Source organism: Anabrus simplex, chromosome 8 (genome assembly GCF_040414725.1).
Source record: "Anabrus simplex isolate iqAnaSimp1 chromosome 8, ASM4041472v1, whole genome shotgun sequence".
In the NCBI taxonomy this organism is placed as follows: domain Eukaryota; kingdom Metazoa; phylum Arthropoda; class Insecta; order Orthoptera; family Tettigoniidae; genus Anabrus; species Anabrus simplex.
This window is the reverse complement of record NC_090272.1, coordinates 179489287-179516101: the sequence shown is the minus strand read 5'-3', so window position 1 is coordinate 179516101 and position 26815 is coordinate 179489287. Positions and strand designations below refer to the sequence as shown.

Below are 26815 nucleotides of genomic sequence, written 5' to 3'. Positions count from 1 at the left end.
TGTGGTTATATGAAATTTTACCGCTGGTGGATTAGTATTATTTTCCCTCGGTATTACCTCTTGTAACATGATCTTACATCTGTATGGCCATTGGCTGCAATAAAATCTATTATCAAATGCATTATTTGAACATGTCCCAATTCTACTTATCTGGTAATACCCAAACAGATTTACAATCCCACAATGATTTAAAATACGTTTTAATTATACCTGCAAATGTAACACTAGTGATTTTAACAATATGGCAGTGGCAATACGTAATTCTCGCAAATCATGAAATAAACCATGACTGTATAGGCCAATGTGCCAGATTAACAGTAACTGTAAGAGTCGTATTGGCAAATATGGTTAACGACACTGAATCAAACCCAACAGTTAGAAAATACTGTAACTAAAAATCACTACCTTCCGTATTAACAGGGGAGAAAGAGTAAGATTGTACCTTAAGTGTATAGGCTTTCGTGACAGGGAGTATACAATAGATATTGGTTATAGTGATATAAGATGCCAGGTAGAACAGCATTAGATAATTCAAGGAATATAAATTTATAGAATATTATTACCTTACTATAGCAATCATCATTTAAAATAATCTGAAATAATAACACATTTCAGAATGTACAAATCACAATTTGGTAGGATTCTTTCTCCAAATGGCTAACATTGTAATTAACAGACAATTTACAAATCCATGGCTGCAGGTTTTTTGGAAGCAGAATGTGTTGCATGGGTGTTAGAAATAAAGGAATAATTATGATATACAGATCAGTTTTTTTTCCCAGAGTGGACTCTCGTCAAGCAAATGTTGTGACATCACACTAAAAGGAACACTAAACAAAGACAGGTCAGTGTAGAAAGAGGTTGAAATAGAAAGAAAACAGAGAAGAACAAGACAATTTCCACATCTTCAAATAGATTGGTTCTCTCTTCATCAGTCCCTGGAGATGGTGTTTGTCCTTTTTTGTTTCCTACCTTCCTATTTCTCCTTCCCAAAATGGTCTGTTACTGTTTTTCCTGTTATGCGTTTCTTTTAATGTTCCCAACTTTCTACATCATCTTCAATTTCCCTTGCACAGCAATCACCAGGTTTGGGTGTTTATGGAACCTTTCCATCTTCCTGTACCCAATCATCATTTTTCCTCCTTAACTAGGTTCCAGTCCAGGTTTCTTCTAGTAATACTATACTTGATCGTTTCAGCCACCTTAATCTGGGTCTCCCTTTTGTCCTCCTTCCTTCTATCTGGATCTCCACTGTATGCTTTGGTATCCTTCCTTCCGTTCACTTAACGTGCCCAAATCATAAAAGTTTACTAGCTGATGTACTCCTGCTTCACTACAGAACTCTACATCGCATACAGAATTCTAAGTTAAGTAGTGTACACGTTGTGAGTGAGACTATATTAAACTGATAGCTCTTAGCGTTACCCCAGAACGCAATGGAGAAGTCACCATACGTCTTTTCTCATGTGAAGATTGGGCTTGAAAATTTTCAGTGTAATGGCAGGCACTCCTTCCTACTATCAGTCACAATCAAGTTATCATTCTAATGGCAGGCACTCGCTCTCCACCTGCCTTTTTTACACCCTCAGAAAGACTGCCTTCGTGGTTTTCCCAACTGAAATCAACATAGGTCATTACAATATCAGTAGGAATGTTGCTATTAAAAGCAATGCTATCATATGAAATACTCAATCAAATGAAGAAACGCACATTCTCTCTCTTTTAACGAATAGTACTACACTACACTACACATTTCAGTTTTCAACACGCGCCACATTGTGAATTCTCCCACATCTAAGGCTTTATTAAACACCCTATTTGTTGAATCTACGCTAGACAGCTCACGACTACAATCTATTACAAAGATTATTCTAGAAGAAGACACAACACTTCTATACTGATGCTTTAAGCGCCTTTTGACCTTATCACGCAACCACTTGGAGTCAACAACTCTACTGTAATTCTACGTACCTGATTCTCAATCAACAACGTGCGAAGATTTATTTTTCAATATTTTCATTAATCCACGCTTCATTAATATCAAATAATTTGTACAATCCAAATGTATGTCAGATCATTATGACTATGTCTCATTCTACAAATGACCAACTTGTACTATTTAGTATTCATTCCATGTACATATAATACTATGACAAGTTCATTATTGAATTCTAGTTGCATTTAAGCATCGCTTCCTCCACAGACTCGATTTTTATGACTGTTTTTATCTTGTATTAAAGCATGTATTATACTTTAATGAGGAACCCAGTTCAGAGCCCTGACTTAGCTTTAGATTAAGTATGGCTGAAGATGCTTACAAAGCCTAAGCGAAACATGTCCCATTTTAACATATATGTAATATTTGTATCGTAAACTTAAAGATTGTAAAGAATTGGAATGGTGTTTTTTTAAATAAATTTGTTGGAAACGTTTACATAGTTCTACACTGCCGATCTAACAGTCCAAAGTTTCCGAGTTGCAATGACCAGGCCGCAGACAGCCATGAACACTCCTCTGCCATTATTACTGTAAGTGTGCAAACTGCTCATTCCAATCAGTGCCTCAGAGTAGAAATCAAACAGATGGAATAATATGATAAACCAGTGTGTTACGTACCTGTAATAGCAGAAAATTTATGAACCAGAGGAATGGCATGCTAAAGAAGAGAGTTATCTAACTCCCCAGCTACTTCCTGCCAATATTCAGGCAGAATGTTATACTCGATCGTCGTCATCATCATTTCCCCTTATCCAGCTCTTGCCATGTTGGGGTATTTGTGGCACTTCTCCATCTTCCTCTTTTCTTCCATGATCTTGTCCCGGTCTAAATTTTGTCATCTTATGTGGCTCTTCATTGATTCAATCCACCTTGTTCTAGGTCTTCCTCTTGCTCTCTTGCCCTCGCACTTTGCCTCCAGCATCTGTCTTGGAATTCTATCCTCCTCCATCCTCTTTACATGTCCAAACCACTTTAGTTTATTCTTTTCAACTCTCTTATTTAGCTTTCCTATCCCAACTTCCTTCCTAACATCTTCATTTCTCACTCTGTCTTTCCTATCATACTTCTTGGGAATTTCATCTCACTGGCTTGAATTCTACGTTCTTGCCTGCTAGGCAAAGTCCAAGTCTCAGCTGCATAAGTCAGCAACAGTACATAGTACACTGACTGAGCAAATGTCATGGGATAGCGGAGCACTGATGCGCAGATGTGTTTTCTCCGCAACACACGCCCCCTGTGCCAGCGGCAGTTGTATAGGAGACCTTGTGAGCAGTGGCTGTGCATGTGACAGGTGTAACATGGAACGTCGTCGTGAGCTGACACCGTTCAAACGGGTATGGTGGTGTGCAATTTCGGAAGTGGTGCGGGAATTCGGCTCCACACGATCAACCATATCCAGGGTGTATCGTGAATGGTTGAATGCGGGTGTCACCGTCCACAACAGGCGAACGACAGGCCGTCCAGCCTCCCTCGATGACCGTGACCAGCGACATCTGATACGTATTGTCAATAGTAACAGACGGGCAACTGTGCAACAAATTAAGGCTCAATTCAACACAGGCCTTGCTAGACACGTCTCCCAGTGGACAATCCATAGGAACATGGGTTCTATGGGGTATGGGAGCCGGCGCCTCACACGGGTGCCGCTGTTAACCCAACGTCGTCGAGCACAACGACACGCATTTGTCGCCACTCACAAGGGATGGACACTGGAACAATGACGTAACGTGATATGGTCGGACGAATCACGATTTCAACTGCAACATGCCGATGGGAGGCACCGTGTATGGCACAGACCACATGAAGTGATGGATCCCGCCTGCCTCGAAGGTGTGATTCAGGGCGCTGGTGTCTCTGTTATGGTCTGGAGTGCATTTTCCTGGTATGGAATGGGCCCTCTAGTTGTTCTGGAAGAGACTTTGAACAGTACGCAGTATGTTGAGCTGCTCAGAGACCATCTCCACCCATTTTTGGCCTTCCAGCGCCCAGTCTGTTCTGTGGTGTTTCAAGATAACGTGCCGCCACATCGCTCCCATGTCGCCTGGGAATGGTTCCAGGAACATGCTGCAGAGGTCCAACGACTGCCATGGCCACCCAGGAGCTCCGATATGAACCCTATAGAGCATATCTGGTATGTCCTGGAACGCAAGCTCCATGCCATAGATCCTGCACCCACGAACAGACCAGCATTGGCGGCCACTCTTGCAAACAATTTGGTGTCAGCTGCGTCCAGAGGACTACCAGGGACTTGTCGACTCACTTCCATGGTGTCTCACTGCAGTTCACAGGGCCAGAGGAGGCCACACACGCTATTAGGTGACTATCCCATAACATTTGCTAAGTCAGTGTACATTTTGTACATTATTTCTTTACTTTTCCTTGGTACTTCTTTGCTCCAAACAAGTTTTCTTACACTTTGGCAGAATGCATCATTCTGTTGTACCCTCCTCCTGATCTCCATGTCCACCCTAGAATTTTGCATTAATTCACTTCCGAGGTATTTAAAGCTGTCCACAATTTCCAGACTCTGACTTCCAATCTTCATAGTGCCCTTTTCCTTGCCTTTCCCCTTTCAACATCACCATAGTCTTGCTTTTCTCTGTACTGATTTTCATGCCATACTTCTCTATTTTTTCGTTCAGAACATCTAGTTGTTGTTGCACTTCTTTGCTTTTCTTTCCCCAGATCACATCATCTGCAAATAGCAGTATCTTCATCTCTTTATCTCCATAGGCTTCCTTTGTTTCCTTTACAACTTTGTCCATGACCATAATAAACAAGAGATGACAGCATACTCCCCTGTCTTATTCCTGAACCATTCTGTCTTTCCAACTGGGGTCAGTACTCTGCTAACACAGTTGATGTACATTGCTTGCACCATTTCTAAAATTTCTCTTCCTAGTCTCTTTTTAACCATGGCTTCCCAAACCTTCTCTCTGGGGACACTATCATATGCCTTTTCTATATCTATGAAAGTCATGACCAGATCCTTTCCATATTCTCAGTTCTTTTCTATCAGCTGTCTCAGGCTAAAGATTGGGTCCACTGTAGATCTTCCACTCGTGAAGCCATATTGTTCCTCTTGTAACTCTCCTTAAATTATTCTTCTCATCCTTCTTTCTAATATCCTTTCCAGTATTTTAACTACCTGCAATATAAGTGTGATTCCTCTATAGTTAACACAAACTTTCTTGTCCCCTTTCTTAAACATTGGTATTATCCCTTTTTTTCCAGTCTTCTGGTACACATTTGTGTTTTGGTACAGCCATTGCATACCAACAGTTCCAGCAGCCTTTAGCATTTCCACACTGATTTCATCCATCACTGTTGCCTTTCCCATCTTCATCTTTTGTACCGCTAACTCCACCTCCAGCATTGTTATATCATCCTCTGTTGTTGAGTCCTCACACTGTATTGCTTCTATCTCCCCTGTACAGTTATTCACATTCAATAGCTTCCCAAGTACCCCTTCAATCTTCTCTTTATCTCTTCTGGGTGTGTTAACAATTCCCCACCTTCTTTCTTCACTAGCTTTGTGATAACTCTTACTTCTTATAAGTCCATACAGCATCCTTTTACTGCTTACTTACATCCATTTCCATTTTTTGTGTAAATTCTTCCCAATTCTTCTTCTTTTCTTCTACTACCACCTTCTTACATCTCTGTTTGCTGTTGAGATACAGTGAAACCTTGGAATGCGAGTAACTTGGTCTACGAGAATTTCGCAAGACGAGCAAACATTTTAAATAAATTGTAACTTGATAAGAGAGTGAGATTTCGCAATACGAGCGTCACGTGGGTCTATGTTTTCCCCTCCCCTGTTCGTTTGTTGAATGGATGAACGAGGTCTTTGGTCCTGTAGTGAAGAAATACATTTCAGAAAATAATCTGCAGATCTAAGTCTTGCTGGTTATGGACAATGACCCTGCTCATCATCCAGGCCTTGAAGACGATTTAATGGAGGAATTCAAGTTCGTTAAGGTTAACTTCCTTCCTCCCAACACTACTCCACTACCCCAGCCTATGAATCAGCAAGTCATTTTGAACTTCAAGAAGCTATACACCAAAGCACTATTTCAGCGATGCTTCAAAGTGACAGAAGGAACAAACCTTACCCTCTGAGAGTTTTGGAGAAATTATTTCCCCATCCTGAACTGCCTGAAGATCATCCATAAAGCTTGGGATGGAGTCAGCAGGAGAACTGTCACTTCCGCTTGGGAAAGCTGTGGCCTGACTGTGTTCTTGAACGTGACTTTGAGGGGATTGTTGCTGACAATGAGCCGCCGACTGTCGATGAAATTGTGTCCTTGGGGAAGACCATGGGGCTGGAGGTGAATGACATGGACATTCAATAGCTGGTGGAAGAACATTGCGAGGAAATCACCACCAGCGAACTGATGGCCCTGCATCGCGAACAACAGGAGGAGGTTAGGAGATCTCGTCCGAGGAAGAAGAGGTTTTCGGAGATGCCAAGGTGCCAGAATTTAGTCCCGCAGGAGTCCTTTTATGTGCCAGTAAATCTACAGACACGAGGCTGATGCATTTTAGCACCTTGAAATACCACCGGACAGAGCCAGGATCGAACCTGCCAAGTTAGGGTCAGAAGGCCAGCGCCTCAACCGTCAAGTCACTCAGCCCAGCCATTTAACTTAGTCCAGGAGCACTAATATATGATTAGGGTGTTTGAATTCAAAACTAAACCCAACACACTGCCTCAAAAATATTTATTCTGTTTAGTTATATTACAAAAGCAATACTGACATGTTATTATCAACAAACGAGTATGAAATTCATAATGCAGTTTGGTCATGTAGCATCAATCCAATCAAGTAATAAAATAGTGAAAACATTAACTAAGTAACATTCTGTTCAGCTGTTCCCTAGTTTCACATTCGGACGACTTTCAACGGTGCTACGTACACCAATATTTTCTAACTTTGAAGGAATCCTCCGTATTGCATGCACAAAACATACATTCCAAAAGACTGAGATAAAATCTCAGTATATTTCAAATGCAGCAGAAGTTATCCAAAAAAATTTAAAATAACAATGCTGCAAATCTTTCAAAATAAATACAAAGAGAGCCACACATTTTTCTCTGCATTAATAGAGAAATGTGGTTTATTTTTCCTTCAGGATTCACAACTTTAAAAAGATACTCATAATACGTATCCAGTTTCATACTTCCTTTAGGTCACCAAGTCAATGTATGGGAATACTTTTAAAAGGGATAACATGCAACAGTTCATTCCGAATGCAAAAGGAATTAATTTTTCTTAAAGAAGCTTGCAATTGTCATTTTTTTAGCTTTTTGCGGAGGAGATTGCTTCTTTTTGGGCGAGCTGTTTTTCTTGCCAGGAGCTCCTGTAGTAGGCTCCACACTCACTTCAGTTTTCACAGTCTCACTGGCACCCTTTAACCGAACTTTAGTGTCTTCCTTCTTTTCTTCTTCGGCTTCACTCCCGCTACAGCTCTCGTACACATACTCCTTCTTAGTAACTGGAAAGTGGCAAAGAAATGTTACGTCTGGTATCAATAGATCAGGAAATGAGAACATTTTTAGGCAAAAGAGAAGAAAGAAAACAGCATGTAATCTTTAAAGACTGATGAGCAATATTTGGGCTTAAATGTTTAACATCAAATCACTACAATATATCTCTATAAAGACTGACTTCAATCCCCGCAAAAAGGGGATATTAGAGAGGGACATGAACAGGGAAGCAATTAATAGCCCAATGTGTTTCTTACTCACACAGCACTTGAAACAGATGATGATGATGATATGTATTTAACATCCCTTCAATTATTCTCAATTTCAAGATAAGCTGGACTCCAAGGAGTATACACTGAAAAAAATCCTAAAAGTATAAGTACATCTACACTTTTAAAGCATCGTAATATCAAGACCGCCTTTACAACCAGAAAAAAAAGAGACAGACAGGGAATATATCTCAGCAGTTATGCACAACTAAAGATCCTCGGGGCCCTCTCCTGTTTGAGCGAGACAATTTTAACATGGACCAACAAGCAGCTAAACCGAGCTGGATAGCTGGAGTCGCTTAAGTGCGGCCAGTATCCAATATTCGGGAGATAGTGGGTTCGAACCCCACTGTCGGCAGCCTTCAAAATGGTTTTCTGTGGTTTCCTATTTTCACACCAGGAAAATGCTGGGGCTGTACCTTAAGGCCATGGCCACTTCCTTCCAACTCCTAGCCCCTTCCTGTCCCATCGTCACCATAACACCTATCTGTGTCAACGCGATGTAAGGATTAATGTCGCACTAACACATCAAAGATTTCTGGCAACACAAGGATGGGAAAGGGCTAGGATTGGGAAGGCAGCAGCCATGGCCTTAATTAAGGTGCAGCCCCAGCATTTGCCTGGTGTGAAAATAGGAAACCACAGAAAACAATCTTCAGAGCTGCCGATGGTGGGATTCAAACCCACCATCTCCCAAATGCAAGCTCACAGCTACGTACTCCTAAACGCAAGGTCAACTCACTCAGTATTGGTGAATGTTGCTTGCTTCCAGACGATAGAAGAATAAATGAACTGAGTCACATGGCATAGGTTCTAGTAACACCAATCTAGGAGAGAGGCAAGGCGATGCTGGCCAGCCTTTTTCTACCTTAAAATCACGAGGGACCATCAACTCCTGTCATTTCATGTTGAAAAGGGCCACTGTTCAGAACTTAAAATGTTGACAAGCTTAATATATCAAGCCAGCCTAATATTCTGCAGAAACATTAAAGCTTATCAGCTGACAACGGCCATGAAAGCCTGCACCAGTATAATAGTTTTATCAATCTGTTAATACACGCTCTTTGACCTAATAACTATCAAAGATATATATATATATGGTGCTGTTCCCTGGTCAACGCCAAATGAATGTGATATAGTCCAACTTATGTATTTTTCTGCCGGCTCTGCAATGTAGGGGTAGCGTGCCTGCCCCTTAATGGGAGGCCCCGGGTTCGATTCCCGGGTAGGACAGGGATTTTTACCTGGATTTGAGGGCTGGTTCAAGGTCCAATTGGCCTATGTGATTACAATTCAGGAGCTATCTGACGGTGAGATGGCAGCCCAGTCTAGAAAGCCAAGAATAATGCCCAAGAGGATTTGTCGTGCCAACCACACGACACCTCGTAATATGCAGGTTTTCGGGCTGAGCATCGGTCACTTGGTAGGTCATGGCTAGAGGCATGACTTTTTCGCATTAACGCTAAACACGACAAAAAATATTTTGAAGCAATTTTGCGATAGCTTTACGAACCATATGTTTCTGGTTATGAAAATATGGATATTATGTTCACAAATTAAAGCAATTTTAAAGTGAAATTAAATTATTTCGCAATAAGCGCGATATTACAGCGAAATCTGTAGTGAATAACGAACTTGACATTTTGTTCCAAGATTATGCATGGAAAGAAAAGGAAGAGCAAACAAGGATTCATCAACAGGAAAGAAATATGTTATCATTAATGTTCTGGAAAATCTCTTAAGACATGGCATCAAAGAAAAGGGATTGGCTCCAGGCTTCTTGCCAAACAAAATGTTTGGAATGTTGTTCTTGTAGTGGCTGGTAATCTCCTACCCCAGCCTGTCTCCTCATGCCATTGTGCAATCCTGGAATCCCTAATGACGTCTACAAGTAGCATAATTAACGGGTGTATTTTGGCTTCGTGGTCGGGTAAAATTAAGAAAGTGATCACAGACAGTAGCAAAGATGGGTCGCTCGACAAGTGTTACGGTGCACAGCAGAACTAAACAGTTTGCGAGTGAAGGTTTATACACTTCGGAAAGCAATATTTTAATGTGTAAATTTTGTAATATTCGTATCTATTGGGAGAAAAAAGTTTCTGTCTCAACACTGTTTTAAAAATAAGGAACATTCAGAACGTAAATTTAGCACTCCAACTGTGAAACGGCAGGCAACAATAGAACTCTCATTAGATGCGCAAAAGAAAGCTAAGAGTGAAAAAATATAATTTATTCACGAAACAACAGCGATGCTACTCAAAGCCAACATCCCGCTGGAGAAGGTAGACGACCCTGCAGTCCGGAAATGGCTTCAAAAGTATGTACCAGGTATGTACAGTCTATCAATTAAACCTCCACAATCAATGATCTTTTGAATGATTTGTTTCATCCAACTAATGTAATTCAATCTAACTATACAAATGTTTTGTCACTGAGTGAAAAAGTACAAAAATTGCCTGGCTTTAAAATATTGAAGCAGTCGGATATTATTGCTGTGTACCTTGCTTTCAAAGATATTCTGCGAAAACAAATTGAAAAAATCCCGGTCATCAAGTTGAAATGATTCAGTCACTGCTAGCATTAAAATTAATGCACCTGAAATTTGCAAATTCTGTTTTAAAGTCTATTTGTGTTCCCTGTTCATATGTTGATTCAGAGTGATTTTTTTCGAAGTACAATTTGAGTGTCAATGACCGGAGACGACTAATGAAAGAGAGCTCCATTGTAACATGTGCTATGTTATCTTTTCACAAAGTAAGGAATGGGTAGGATGGCCCGATGATACTGTAATGGAAGTGCTATGTAATCATAATCAGGAGTAAAATGAAATAATATTGGATGCTTACTAGTAATTTATACATCTGTCATTCATATAAATAATTCAGAATCACAATAATGAAACCTTTAATGATTAATTTTGGAATTTCATTAAAGCGAAATTAAAGCGATAAGGCAATATCTATTTTTCCGAAATAACACGAAAATTAGTATCCTTCTTGCAAAATCGTTCAAAAATTAATGCAAAAAAATCATGCCTCTAGCCATGGCCCTCCTGGGTTGTTGTGCAATGGGGTTCGTGTTTTTTTAAAGATGTTTTTCTGCTAATGGTTTAATGTCGTAACACATCAAAGACTTTGGGTGATACAAGGATGAGAAGGGGCTAGGATTGGGAAGGTAGCAAGCCCCAGCATTTGCCCGCTGTGAAAATGGAAAACCAACCGAACCAACAGTGGGATTTGAACCCACCATCTCCCGAATGCACACTCAGAGCTACGTGATTCTAATAACGCCCAACTTATTTTAAAAGAGGTGTGTATTGATTGTAGATAATCTGCACATTTAAGAAATATATCAATTTGAGACGTTTCCCTATGTGTATTTCAACACTGAAATCATCATAATTTCTTCGCTCCAGCAAACTGGGTGCGGTTGTGTACGAGCTCCCTCCAGTTTGTCCTGTCCATCCACAGATATTGTTCATATATGCGATGCCAGTTTACATTGCTAATTTCAAGGTCATTGAAAATCTGCTTCTCCCAAACATCACGAGGTCTACCTCTTGGTCGCTTCCCAGGAACACTGCAGTCAAAATATGCTCGAAGAGTCCTGTGGGGAGCCATTCCTTTTATGTGATCACAAAATTGCAGCCTCTTCACTTTGAGACTATACAGCAAGCTTCTTTCTAATCCAAGTTGTTGTTGGATACCCACAATGCTTACTTAATCCTTTTTTGTTTTATGTAGACAAGAACAGAGGAACTCCATTTCTGTTGCCTGAAGACGACTCTTTGTTGATCCGGTAAGTGCTGAGCTGCTTCCAGACCATACGTCGTTATATGTACAAGGTATATTTTGTACAAGATGATCTTGGAAATTAGCGGAAATATTTCATCCTGAAGTATTTGACGTACAGAATGATAGAATGTGGCAGCTTTCTGTATTCTGAACTCATACAGTCAAATTTCATATCTGACCCTGGTTTTTTTCTTTTTTGCATCGACATCGATAGGTCTTATGGTGACGATGGGATAGGAAAGGACCAGGAGTGGGAAGGAAGCGGCTTTATCCTTAATTAAGGTACAGCCTGTGTGAAAACGGGAGGGAAACCACGGAAAACCACCTTCAGGGCTGCCGACAGTGGCATTCAAACCTACTATTTCCCAGATGCAAGCTCATAGTTGCATGCCCCTAACCGCTTGGCCAACTCGCCCGGTGAGACCGTTTTATTGTTACTACGACAGTATGATAATGTTATTTTATTTCACTCCTACTACAACTTTACCTCTAGTGGAAACAAGAGTATGTTACTTAAAACAATATTAGATTAACACTTTGCACATACACTATGTGATCAAAAGTATCCGGACACCTGGGTGAACACGATGTACAAGTTCGTGGCGCCCTCCATCGGTAATGCTGGAATTCAATAGTGTTGGCCCACTCTTAGCCTTGATGACAGCTTCCACTCTCGCAGGCATACGTTCAATCAGATGCTGGAAGGTTGCTTGGGGAATGGCAGCCCATTCTTCACGGAGCGCTGCACTGAGGAGAGGTAGCAAAATCGGTCATTGAGGCCTGGCACGAAGTCGGCGTTCCAACACATCCCAAAGGTGTTCTATAGGATTCAGGTCGGGACTCTGTGCAGGCCAGTCCATGAAAGGGAAGTTACTGTCGTGTAACCACTCCGCCACAGGCCGTGCATTATGAACAGGTGCTCCATCGTGTTGAAAGATGCAATCGCCATCCCCGAAGTGCTCTTCAACAGTGGGAAGCAAGAAGGTGCTTAAAACATTAATCTAGGCCTGTGCTGTGATAGTGACATGCAAAACAACAAGGGGGGCAAGCCCCCTCCATGAAAAGCACGACCACACCATAACACCACCGCCTCCGAATTTTACTGTTGGCACTACACACGCTGGCAGATGACGTTCACCGTCATTCACCATACCCACACCCTGCCATCGGATCACCACATTGTGTACCATGATTCGTCACTCCACACGACGTTTTTCCACTGTTCAATTGTCCAATGTTTATGCTCTTTATACCAAGCAAGGCGTCGTTTGGCATTAACCTGCGTGATGTGTGGCTTATGGGCTGCCGCTCGACCATGAAATCCAAGTATTCTCACCTCCCGCCGAACTGTCATAGTACTTGGAGTAGATCCTGATGCAGTTTGGAATTCCTGTGTGATGGTCTGGATAGAGGCCTGCCTATTACACTAACCCTCTTCAACTGTCGGCGGTCTCTATGAGTCAACAGACGAGGTTGGCCTGTACGCTTTCAAGCTGTACGTGTCCCTTCACGTTTCCACTTCATTATCACATCAGAAACAGTGGACCTAGGGATGTTTAGGAGTGTGGAAATCTCACGTACAGACTTCTGACACAAGTGACACCCAATCACCGACCATGTTTGAAGTCCGTGAGTTCTGCGAAGCGCCCCATTCTGCTCTCTCACAATGTCTTATGACTACTGAGGTTGCTGCTATTGGGTACCTGGCAGTAGGTGGCAGCACAATGCACCTAAGATTAGAAACGTATGTTTTTGGGGGTGTCCGGATACTTTTGATCACATAGTGTTTAGAAACGTATGTTTTTGGGGGTGTCCGGATACTTTTGATCACATAGTGTATCTGTATGCAATAAAATGATCACAGGTATGATCCTCATGGATTACCTCTTAAATGCACAGCACTGAAAGCACTGCATATGTGCAAAGGAAAATACACTTGCTTGTTATATCTGCTTCATGAGTTTACAAGTGTGCATTTACTTCTACCTTGCAGACAAACTTGCTAGTGTACCATTATCCCATTCCAAAAGAGAACTTTCAATCAAGTCAGAGTAAACGCGATTACCCGTAACAAGATTAAGTAGATTGAATAATTACACTGTATGTCACAGAAGTCTAGATTAACATAATATCGAAAGATATATAATCATGATGGCAGTGTAAAGACAAAAACATGGGATATGGATTGTTAAGAAGACCCAACACTGAGAAAAAAATGACAAATTCATTGGCAATCCCAGCATATGGATGTATCGGAGATAAGAGACAAAATTATTCCGATAAAAACTTTGTAAAAGAAGATAATTGAACAAAAGGAGCATATTAACCGTAGTGATCCATTGAGTTGTCTAAGAAACGAGGCAAAATATAAATAGAAAACACGTAAATCCATCTTAAATACGTAACAAGACTGAAGACCACCAAGCTATAAAACGCCAATTAAAATCATACGACCAAAGAAGAAAGAGGCTACAATAACGCATTAATCTTGCCAAAACTTGTGAAACAGACCAGTTTAATGTAAATTTTGTGATAACTGCTGACATATTGAAGGTCTGAGCATACAAATAAGAGACCAACCCAAGAAATTTATAAAGAGAAATAGTTGATTAGTTAGAAGGCATTGAATATTTTTAACGTGTGTCAGCTGATATCAATTATGTATTCTGATTTCATAATCGAGCTTCTCAAGATGGTATCCCACTATGAAGATGGTCGACAGGCTACCCGAGGTTACCTGAGCCGAACTAAGACAAGCCCGAATCGCAGAGAACATCTGCTTACCCAGCCACCAACCACAAGGATCGTTCCCAGCTGCAGAAAATGAACCAGACCTAGGCCATTCCAGGAACAGACAGAAATAAGATAAGTTTTTGTAAGAATGTGTTTTGAGATTATATAGATCCCAAGTAGTAGTATGAAAGGAATTTAGGGGCAAAAGATCTCTATAGGTCGACGCCCCGAACAAATACCCTTTTTTTTTTAATGACAGGAATGTAGGTGATATACTCTGAGAATGCAAAGAAGTAATACGTTGTTGTTATAAGATAAGATGTTATGAGAGGTGGAAACATCATCTGACAGGATAAATGATATTATGAATTAAGATGATGTTGATCCTATGTTAATAGTATATGGGAATAAGATTAATTGTGCATGGAAGGAAGTCGTTATTATGAAAAATTGAGGTTAATAAGAAGGAATATGAGTTGAAATGGATAATTTGTGAAGGCATAAGGTTATTATAGGAAATAAATGAAAGATGGATTCAATTAAAGGATATGAAAACCTACAACCTGTTTTGCAGTCCTTGACCGGGTCAGGGATGTAATGAATGAACCATATATAGGCTATTAGTACAATGGGGTCGCCACTCCCAAGGTGATTGACTGATAAATGCTATGAAATGATAATGGAGTGTGTTGCTGGAATGAAAGATGACAGGAAAAACCAGAGTACCCAGAGAAAAACCTGTCCTGCCTCCACTTTGTCCAGCACAAATCTCGCATGGAGTGACCAAGATTTGAACCACCGTACCCAGCGGTGAGAGGCTGATGCGCTGCAGCCTGAGCCAGGGAGGCTCTTCAATCAAAGGATATACTATGATGAAATGAAAAACCTCCGTGGTTCAGACGGCGGCACGTCGGCCTCTCATCGCTGGATACCCTGGTTCAAATCTCGGTCACTCCATGCGAGATTTGTGCTGGACAAAGCAGAGGCGGGACAGGTTTTCCTCCGGGTACTCCGGTTTTCCCTGTCATCTTCCATTCCAGCAACACTCTCAATTCTCATTTCATAACATCTATCAGTCATCAATAAAATCACCTTGGGAGTGGCGACCCCATTTTACTAATTGCCTATATATGGTTCATTCATGACATCCCTGACCCGGTCAAAGACTGCAAAACAGGTTGTAGGTTTTCATTCATTACGATGAAATGGAAGAAGAGATGGAAGGTTTAGAGTAATGTACATAACGATTGACACAAAACTAGGATCGCAAATGCCACTAACAGAGTAATATTGTATGATATCGAGAATCCACGCATTATAGTAATGGCAACGTATAGTTTAACCTTCATGAAGTAGGATGATAGGTCGTGGTCATCTAAGGGTATCCCTATGAAAGCAAACGTTTATTGTACTTGGACATGTTAAGTAGAAATTCTGTTAAATAGCTACATTCTTTTAAATAAATCATGGCATCATTAGATTATCACAGAGGATCATTGCTACAGCATATAAGAATACGTACGGGATTGATATAGTACTATGTCTTCAAGTATGAGTTTTCCCTAACGTTAGTTATTTCACGCGAGATATAATTTCTAATTATAATTATTTAAGGTTGTATATGTCAAACCAGACTTTATGGTAGCTATACTCGGAACAGGAATGGTAATTTGATGATATAATTATGAATGATAGAATAGTATTAATTTGTCAGCATATATTTGGTTAAAAAAGAGAACAAGAAACTTATCAAATTTCCTGATGCTTGTGAAACGAGAAAAAATAATATGAGATAATTCAAGAATAAAGTTATTAAGCTCTATGTTTTAATGAACTGTAAGAATATTTCAGATAATGAAGTATATTAACTTGAGAGAACGTTATCGTAACGAAACTTAATTCTTTTTCCTGTTGTAAATAAGAGGAGATTTTAGCCTATTTCATTGATAATAAGCAGAAATCACAGATAAAATATAATCATCAACAAATGAATTGAACATACTAGAAGGTTATCAAGCATTCAATTTTGAATGTTAAGTACATTACATTAATTTTCTCTTCCTAGATTTTTAAATTAATTCTTAATAAATGATAGTAAGCCAAAATTAAACTGAAAGTTTATTTATAGATTTCTACAGTAGTATAAGATACTTTAGATTTAAGGCAATGATTCTTGGAGTAATAACATTGACGGCACATACATCGGATGGAGACGACCATCAAATTTACTATCAGATAGGTAATATAGGATTTGGCGTATCAGACTTTCTTTGATCCTACATAAAACAACTAAACATTCAAGAATTCTGAGAAGCTGGTTGGGATTCCTTTTACGTACACCATCCTGGATGCGGGAAGGTGTTGCTAGTGTAGCAAAAAATTAACAATCTCTTATTCTATGAATTTTCTTGCTAATCAGCTGGAGTGGAGTAAAATACTTCAGGTGAAACAATTAAAACATTGTTTATCTCAGAGAATCCATGAGCAAGGACATCCCTAAGACTGAAACGTGGCAGTAGCTACAGTAAACATACAGCTCTGCATATACAGTAAGTATGTAAAATATTCAAAACTCTTAACATTCTGACTTATTCAAATAAATAAAATACTTATTTTGACATAAATAATTGTTTTAACTATTTTTCTGATAATAATGTATTACGGTACTTTTGGAAACCATAACATTTGAAAGAAATAATAAATAGCACATTTGAGTGTTAAAGCAAGTGGCTGTTTCACAAAAGCAGGACAGAAGAACTTACAGATATAACCCTCTTCATCTACGAAAGTGCGATCCACCATTTTCTTCTTACATTTGCGTCCCCTATTTGGCTCCTGCTGAAGTGTGGATGGTATGATATCACTGTCATCAGGTTCAGGCACCAGGTCTTGTCGATCTTCTTCCTCCTCACCTTCGTCTTCTTCTTTCACAAAAATGTCTGCAGGTAATACAAATAACAGGGCTCTAATATATCCACAAACAAGGTTTCATTTGGAATATGATTAGTACACTCAGGACAATATAGTAAAACCTCGTTAAGATGTTTCTGTAGTGGATAACAAAAATGAACATGTTAAGCAAGAAAACGTACTACTGAATATGCGAATAAAAACTATCCAACAGGTATATGGAAACACTAGATACGATTTTTTCCAACATGAAGGCATTTTATGTCGTGTATCCATGGGTACAGTGAAAACTGTATCTACCATTTCCCAAGATGAGAGAAAGTGTGAAAAAATGAGAGAATAAATATTTTCTGTTGGGGCTTATAAAATAACAAGTGCACTAAAGGGTGTGAAAAACACCAAACAACAAATATGAAAACATATACACAGGACCAATAACAATAACCAAGTATTATTGCAGACCACACTCTTTCTAAAACAAATGTTAGTAGAAACATGGTCGCACACAAACATGATTTTAATACTTTTAGTCTATGGAATAATTTATTTACCAACAAATAAAGTTTAAATTTTAAAGGAAATTGAATCATAATGCCGTTATAGCCGTATTTTAGAGACTCTGTCATTGAAGATAAACAACACATTGTTTTAAATCACGACGGCATTGTACAATGTTAACTTAATCCAGGCCGAATTGCTAACACACAGAATAGAATTTCACTAACATACCGTACTTCAATTTAAATAGGTACTGAATAGGCATTAAATAGATACGTTTGTGCGCTCTTTCCTTAATAATAATAATAATAATAATAATAATAGGCATTGAATGATTTTAAAATCAAAAGAGAACACATAATATCAGCTTAGGCCTAACATGTAGACAGTACTACAAACATATTATGATACACTAACTTAACATGCATTTACAGCAGTAGCGGCTCGTTCTAAAGGGCAGAGGGGCACGTGCCCCTCCGGCTAAGTAACTGTTAATGCATGGTTTTATAAATACTGGCAATTTGAATGGTGATACATTCAGTTTTGATATTAGGCGCCGCATGCAGCTAGAGTGTCAATGTTTTCATCATACACGTACTTTGCTTCCTCCGGCGGGCTCTACGCTGGCTGGTCATGCTGGGCCCTGTGCCCTTAGCTGCTGACTCTTTCTTACGTAATTTTCGTTCACGCATGCGTGGAACGAACTAATTTTTAACATGCACTGAATGGGAGATTGGGTCATTACCAAGCCAGCCCGCTACGATTACGAAAATACGCGAAGGCTTATCGCGCCGAGCAGAACATCGTGTTCCAAGTCTGTCATCTGCGGTCTGATAAACATGCTGTACTGGCTAATGAAATTAGTCAGTATCCTATCTCGTAATATTTAGTGTGGTGTCGTTAAAAGTAAATCTGTCGTGTTTTGTGTGCGGACATACAGAATCCCTATGAAGAGTCTCTTAAGGTATATCACACAGGTATGATTAACATCTAGGCTACGTACAATGAATTCTGTGAGTAATATTTTAAATAGACCTTTTTCTCAACTGTCCCTAACGGAAAAGACTGAGATAAAGACACTCGGTCGACCAACGCCTCATTTACAACTAGAGCAAGTCGGACAATATAAAGGGCGTGAATATCGACGTAGATTCCAGCCAGGGGTGTATACAGAATACGAGTGGTTGTGTGGCTGTGATTCAAGGAATGCGTTTTTCTGTTTTCCGTGCATGTTATTCGGACATGACCAGACGTGGACGAAAACCGGAGTAACAGATCTCAAACACTTGAAAGAAAAAATTAAAAAACACGAAAGTTCCTCCCAACATATCAATTCATGCATGGAATTAGCTGTGCTAGGGAAAGTTAATATAGTGACTCAACTGGATTCTGCTTATCGCCAATCCATTAACAAACACAATGATCAGGTTAGGAAAAATAGGCACATATTACGCAGAATTATTCAGTGCATAAAATTCTGTGGCGTATTTGAAGTGGCACTCCGTGGCCATGATGAGACAGAAAATTCTCTAAATCCTGGAATTTTCAAAGGCCTCATTAATTTTACGGCTGAAATAGACGTTGCTATGAAAGAACACCTGGCCAAAGCTTCTGTATTTAAAGGCACTTCAAAGACCATTCAGAACGAGCTTCTTGACTGTATGTTAAATGTGTGCAGGGAACAAATTTCTTCAGAAATTGGGGAATCCCAATTCGTTGCAATAGAAGCAGATGAAACAACGGATGTTTCAAACAAATGCCAATTGGTACTTGTTTTTCGATATGCATTAGAGGGTCACGTCCATGAAAGATTCTGGGGGTTCATGAATCCAACCGACAGGACAGCGGATGGATTGAGTCAATGTCTGTTAGAGCAAATTAATCCCATATTAAGGGACACACCACATAAACTTATTTGTCAGAGTTATGACGGAGCCAGCGTAATGAGCGGAAGGACAGGGGGTGTGCAGGCGAAATTGAAAGTACACTACCCTAATGCACATTTCATTCATTGTTATGGACACCAGCTAAATTTGACAATGCAGAAGGCTTGTTCGTACAGTCCCCAAGTCAAATTATTTTTCTGTAACCTGTCCGCAATTCCAACTTTCTTTTCCAACTCGTCTCACAGAAGTGACCTATTGAATGAAATAATGAAGACTAGACTCCCTCGGACAATCACTACTCGCTGGAACTACAACATTCGTACGGTGAATATAGTTTATGAGAATAGAGATAAACTGATCGAGTGCTTTCGTAGAATAGAAGAAGAAGGTAAAACGTCTGTTAGCGTAAATGAAGCCAGTGGACTGCGACGTGCTCTTGAGGATACCATATTCATGTTCTGGTTGTCTATTTTTCACAAATTAATGCCGCATGTTGACATTTTGTACAATCAGCTACAAAAACGCGAAACAGATTCAGTCCAAATAAAAAAGGCTATTTCTGACTTCGCAAAGTGCGTAGCACAACAACGTGAAGAAATAGATACAATTTCATGTGACCTCACGGACTACAATAATTCCGATAAAAGACGTAGAGTAAGTGACACAAGGACCATTGCAGCGAAAGAAGTATGTGACGTTGTAATGAATCAGGTGTATGATAGGTTTGCATTTACTGGGTACATTGAAGCTGCAACACTACTGTACTCAGATTCGTTTGACAAATTCTCTATAAACTTTCCACAAAATGTATTAAATTCTACTGTGTTACATTATCCAATGTTGCAGAAAGAAAGGCTAAAGACGGAATTAGAAGTGATTTACAAACGGACAGATTTCAGGCAAGTGAAAGGAGCTCTACCACTTCTCGCTTTTATTTTAGAAAATAATCTGAAATCAACGTTCAAAGAAACGCTAAAGCTTCTCAGGATAATTGTGACAACACCCATGTCCACAGCCGAAGCAGAGCGCTGTTTTTCGACACTGGCTCGTATTAAGACATTTTTGCGCAACACAATGACCGAAGAACGACTATCTGCTCTGGCAATGATTTCTATTGCGAAAGACCTTATTTACGATATGCCTGACTTTGACGATAAAGTCATTTCTAAGTTTGTGAATTTAAGGCATAGAAGAATGGAATTCGTGTTTAAATAAAGAGATAACACTGCGGTCGTTGAACAAGGCCCTACCGTATTCATTTGTATGGCCAGGGCGAGTAGACTGTACTTCATTCGTCCTGTAGACTCAGTAGAAGGCCTATCAGTCGGTACAGTAATTTGAATGGACTTCTGTATTACAAGGCCCTCCAACGGTAGTTCCATAATGTATATAGCGCTGTGAACGTATTTCAGATAGACTTCAGTGGCAGTAGGCACATTGAAATAGTTCAAGATACATTAGTGACAGTAGGTGCTGTACATTTAAATAGTTCAAGATACTTTAGTGACAGAAGGTGCTGTACATTTAAATAGTTCAAGATACTTTAATGACAGTAGGTGCTTTACATTTAAATAGTTTATGATACTTTAGTGACAGCAGGTACTGTACATTTAAATAGTTCAAGATACTTTAGTGACAGTAGGTGCTGTACATTTAAATAGTTCAAGATACTTTAGTGACAGTAGGTGCTGTACATTAAATAGTTCAAGATACTTTAGTGACAGTAGGTGCTGTACATTTAAATAGTTCAAGATACTTAGGGTGATGAAGAGTCTGGATCGCTGCCTTCTTCGAATGGACACCAACATTTCATTCCACAGTTTCTCTTAAAATGAAGAAGATGACAGTGAAGTAGGTGAGTAATGATCAAGTATTTAACATTGTGTGATGTGTATCCGGCTATGCATTTCTTTACTCATGTGTGCTTAGTAAGAACGTAAATTTGTGAAAAGGTAGTGTGCCCCTCCACCAGTTCCCCTCAGCAGCCGCTGCTGATTTACAGACTTCCATTTTGCAAAAATAATAAGATTATCTAAACTTGTACCATCTTTTGTGCATGCTGATGATATTAAAGGAAGAGGGGCATAAACACTCACCTGGTCTGTAGGTAAGCTTATGTCTAAATGATAACACATTAGCATTTCAGTGAACAACATATACATCATATATCAAGCATGCTAGTAATGCAAAAATACCTACATATTTTTGCCTATTACATGAGTATAGTACATACCGTACTGGTACCTATTTTGAAAAAAATTAAAGACTTTCTTGAATATAGACAAGGTTTTGTGGATTCATTAGTTTTGTTTCTTCAGTAGTTATTTATTAGAATATTTTTACACTTCCAAATAATGTTGTAATACAAATCTTCTGAAACGTGCTCCCTGCATTTATTCCTGTAGTCTACAGTATTCATTCATCAGCTGAGAGAACAATTCTCAGCATCACTTCAGTTACGGTACATACTTCTTACGATTATTTAAGCTAAGAAATTTTCTCTCTCTTTCTAGCTTCAACAATTTTATGATGACATATGTGTATCTCAGTAAGTGTACAGCTGTTTCTGCAGGATATTTCAAACTGCCCCTATTGAGGCTGTCAATAACATTATGATGACTATTTCTAACAGTAACATTTTTCAAAACTAAGAATTCAATCACTCTGTTTACAGATTCCCTCTCTATTCTAGGTACGTTTCTTTTTGTCCGGTTCTTCTCTTGAACTGGCAGAATGTGAAGATAAATATAATGAACAAGGGCACTGCCTTCTCAGACAGTCATGGTCTTGGAAGAGGAGCAGTTAAAGTTTTCCAGTATTTGATGAATCAGTAGCAGTTACCGGTACTTCCCACAAAACATCACTGGCTTGGAAATGTCTGGGGCATACCTACAAAATAAGTAATAAGATACCACTGTGAGTCAACTTCATGCATTTACACATGCCTAATAAATCTAATTATTTTATGCCTTAAACCACATGCAACAGCTGTTGATATGTAGATATTAATCATTTACAATTTAAAAACCCTGTCCCGGCCGGGAATCAAACCCGGGGCCGCCGGGTGACAGGTGGACGCATTGCCCCGTACACCGCGGGACCGGACAATACTGATGGTTACTCACCTCTGAGTAGAGTAGTTTTCGCGCACCTTTTAGTGATAAATGGACACCCTACTAGTACTGAAACGGTAGATCTTGCCTGTATTTGATCTCGCCTCGACAATCTTCGAGATTCGTATCAGCAACCTTTGAAACACAAACTGTGAATCGCTTATGCATCACCGTGAGACATCTGGCGTACACTTTACGTACTAGCCGTACTAGCGCTGTTGTTGTTTACACAGCAAAGGCAAACTATCGAATTCATGCTAGGAACAAGATTCGCATCGAGGAATGTTATATAATGTGTGTGTTTGGCACAGTTGTTGGCTTAAGATAATCGAGGTTTAGAAAATTCATATCGATCGATTCAATTCAGATTTCATTTCCATTCAGTTGACAGTTTCGCCGGACCCGGGAGAGCTCCCACCTTACTCCTCAATCACGGACAAAATCTATCACTAAACAGGTGCGCTAATAGTCATTACTAACTCCGTAAACTTGTCTTGGAATTGCACATAACCATCTCTGCTGCATAACCACATCTTTCGGGAATTTAAATACGTGCACCTTGTTATCACTGTCGTAATTCCCCTTACAGTTGGGCACACAACACTTTAGCACCATTGTACACAACGATTCGAAACTGGTACCATTAAAAGAACTAAAACATAATTAATTCAGCCCGGCTATCAAGATTTTCACACCCGCGGAACGAGTGTCGTTTGTTTCCACGCTCGAGCTTTTTGCTTCAAGCATAGAAATAGGTAGAGAGGGCGCTCTTTACAAGCTCTGAGCAATCAGCTGATGTAGGCTGTTGGGCAAAACAACGCGGTCTTCCATAAGCAGAGCGTTGCGGAGTGTTTTTGAATCCCCATTTAAGCGTGCTCCTTATTATTAATTGATTAAAACTATTGAAGATGGTGATAAATGCAATTCTGTAGGAATATGTCCGTTCCTCTTTGTATGAAAAGTGTTAAGTATCATTTTATATGTGTGATATTCTGATGTGTTTATGTATCAGTTATGCGATAAGGTGATTTTTTTTTTCCTAGTGGCTTTACGTCGCACCGACACAGATACATAGGTCTTTCGGCGACGATGGAATAGGTAACGACTATGAGTTGGAAGGAATCGGCCGTGGGCCCGTGGCCTTAATTAAGGTACAGTCCCAGCATTTGCCTGGTGTAAAAATGGGAAACCACGGAAAACCGTCTTCAGGGCTGCCGACAGTGGGGTTCGAACCCACTATCTCCCGGATGCGATACGGTGACGTGAATGGGTCCCATGTTGTTAACCTATTTTAGTTACCGTACTTGTCTTCTAATTACACAAGTTTAATTTTTCTCCGTAATATTTGTCCGAAATAGTTTTGAAAATATTTTCACTGTGCTGCAAATAATAAACTCAACAAAATATACCAATAACATGCATTTCTAATAATGCCGATTTTATGCTGGTTAAGCCTCATAAATCAAGAAACGTGACTGATAATAACACAGTCGTCTCCATTGCACCTGTAATAATTATGGTCAAAGAAACATTAAAATCACCAATACCGGTAATAATAATAATCTTGATGAAATGATAACATTTGTTATATAAATAATTGGGGAGATTATGCGATTGCATGATAGTTTATCAGTGTATTTTGAATCATAGGATCTCTTTCGGTGATTTTTCATTTACTCTTATCCAGTGGCGGATTTAGTGGGTGGTCTGCAGAACTGCAGCACCCCCGGTTCTTCACACGTAATTTACACGAAGCAACTTTATACACTCAATAGGGAAATATTGCCAATCCGTTCTGCGAGTTCCTTTAACACTTGATTTTTTAACTCCGGAATATCGCAATAATTGAATGCTTCTCTTCACATGATATCGTAATGTCGTATGATTTCACTTCCCCCTCTTGGGACTGCCAGGACATCTTCGATCATATATCCAATAGATGGCTGATGACGTCACATTCTTGAAGCAATGGCAGACCAGATGAAAACACGGATTGAGAACGCTCTCAAAATGATAGTTAATATTACAGAAACAGGTGGTTACCTTAAGAATGAGAAGAAAGAAGAGATACTAAAAGCGGTAAGCGATCTGAGAAACTGCTTTGATATATTAACTAACTAGCAAGATACCCGTGCTTCGCTACGGTAATATACTGAAATTTATAATTGAATGCTTACCGTTTTATATACAACCCGCCGATATTCGTGATCTGACTCGTTTACTGAGAGATTACGGCAACGTTCCTCCCATTTTTCAATCTTTCTTTCCAGCAATCGATTTCGTATTTCCCGGGCTAGGTCCAGGTATTCCACTCGGTCAGTTGGGTTCCTAAATCTTAGCCATGCTTTCATATAAGCATTTTTAATGTGGATCAAATCCTTGAGGAGATCCGGCGTGGTGTCCTCTTAGGTGCCTTGGCGGTACTAAACCGGCGGCCGGACTGCAATCGTAGTCATTACCCGTCCAGGACCCGTTTCCAGCACGGTCCGCACATGTTGACGACGGTCCAGGATATTATTATTATTATTAGGGTGGTTGAAATTAATTGAATTTAGGTATTATTATTATTATTATTATTATTATTATTATTATTATTATTATTATTATTATATGTTCTGGACCCCACAGCAATATGCAAGACCGCTACTTGGCGGTAAAATACATCTGCTGCCATTGTCATTGCTAACAGTGTGAGCAGCACCATTGTTGCGCGTAGGCAAGTGTGCGGAATTTCTGGCGATACGAATGACATACCTCCGTGTATTATTGACCTTATTATAGAGGTGAACAATTTGACGGCCAATCTCATTCCTATCATTTATTTCAAATGTGTTTAAATTTTTATTTGTATGCCAGGAGAATCTACTCTAATCTAAGAACGTTCTCCGAAGGAAAATACGGCTGTTGAAAAAGAACCCAGGAAAGATTAAAAATGATCGGTTTATGATCAGAATAAGTACATCGAAAATCTACAGCCTGTTTCCTATCATTCGACAGGATCAGTGATGGAATGAATAAAGCCCCATCTAGCGGCGACAATAGGAATTGTGCCGGCTGCCGAAGCTCCCCTCTGGGGCAATGATCGATGAGTGACAAATGAAATGAAATATTGGACATTGTTGCTGGAATGAATGATGACAGGGAAAGCCGGAGTATCCGGAGAAAAACCTGTCCCGCCTCCATTTTGTCCAGCACGAATGTCACATGGAGTGACCGGGATTTGAAACACGGAACCCAGCTGTGAGAGGCCGGCGCGCTGCCGACTCAGCAACGGAGGCTCCTTATAAGTACATTAAGAACAGTAAAATCAATTGGTCTCACCTCCTTTTACACCCCACCGCCGTTAAATTTATTTAACCCCACCCTCCAAAAAATTAAAAGAAGGCGTGTTTCTTTATGTTTAAAGGAGATTCCAAATACCAATGTTCACGTTTATTACCTTCAGTTTTGAGATATAAGTATCCCCTTAAAAATAATTCACGTTTTTAACTTCCTTCCACACTCCCCCCCCCCCCCCCTCCCTCACAAAGTGATATTAAAGCAAAAAATACTTGTTCCTTTAATAGTAAAGGATCTTCTAAATACCAATTATCACCACTCTAACCTCTTCAGTTTTTGATTTATGTGTCCTCATGAAAGGAATTCAACTCCTTTTCACTCCCCCCCCCCAAGATTGTTTCCCCCCAAAACGCGCTTTTCTTTGTTTTTAAAGGAGATCAAAATACCAATTTTCACGTCTGTAACAACTTTAGTTTTTATTAGATGTATGTATTCTCATACAATTAAGTCAATTATTTTTTTCTATTCTTTAACACTCCAAATCCCCTTCATTGGATTTTCCGAGAATACGTGTTTGTTTACTTTTAAAGCAGATTCCAAAAATAAAATTTCACGTGTGTAACATCTTCATTTTTGAGATATCAGTAGCCTAATTAAAATAATTCAACACCATTTTCAGTCACTTTTACCCCCCACACCCAAGTTGTATTTCCGAAAACTAAAAATACACTTTTCTTTATTTTTAATAGGATAAAAAATGACCATTTTTCACTTCTGTATATGTTAAGTTTTTTGAGATATACTGTAGAAAGTCTCATTTTAAAATTTCACCCCATTTTAGTTC

The 26815-nt window shown here is 39.5% G+C and overlaps 1 protein-coding gene across 1 annotated transcript; it reads right to left on the bottom strand.

Annotated features, from left to right (window-relative positions):
• Window positions 1–6707: 6707 nt before the first annotated feature.
• LOC136879261 (DNA polymerase delta subunit 3) lies at window positions 6708–23399 on the bottom strand. The gene is made up of 3 exons (XM_068229007.1): window positions 23173–23399; window positions 17048–17224; window positions 6708–7497 (listed from the first exon to the last, which is right to left on the bottom strand). The coding sequence occupies exons 1-3, from the start codon at window positions 23204–23206 to the stop codon at window positions 7265–7267; spliced, it is 444 nt and encodes a 147-aa protein (XP_068085108.1). The 5' UTR covers window positions 23207–23399; the 3' UTR covers window positions 6708–7264.
• Between the last annotated feature and the right edge of the window lie 3416 nt (window positions 23400–26815).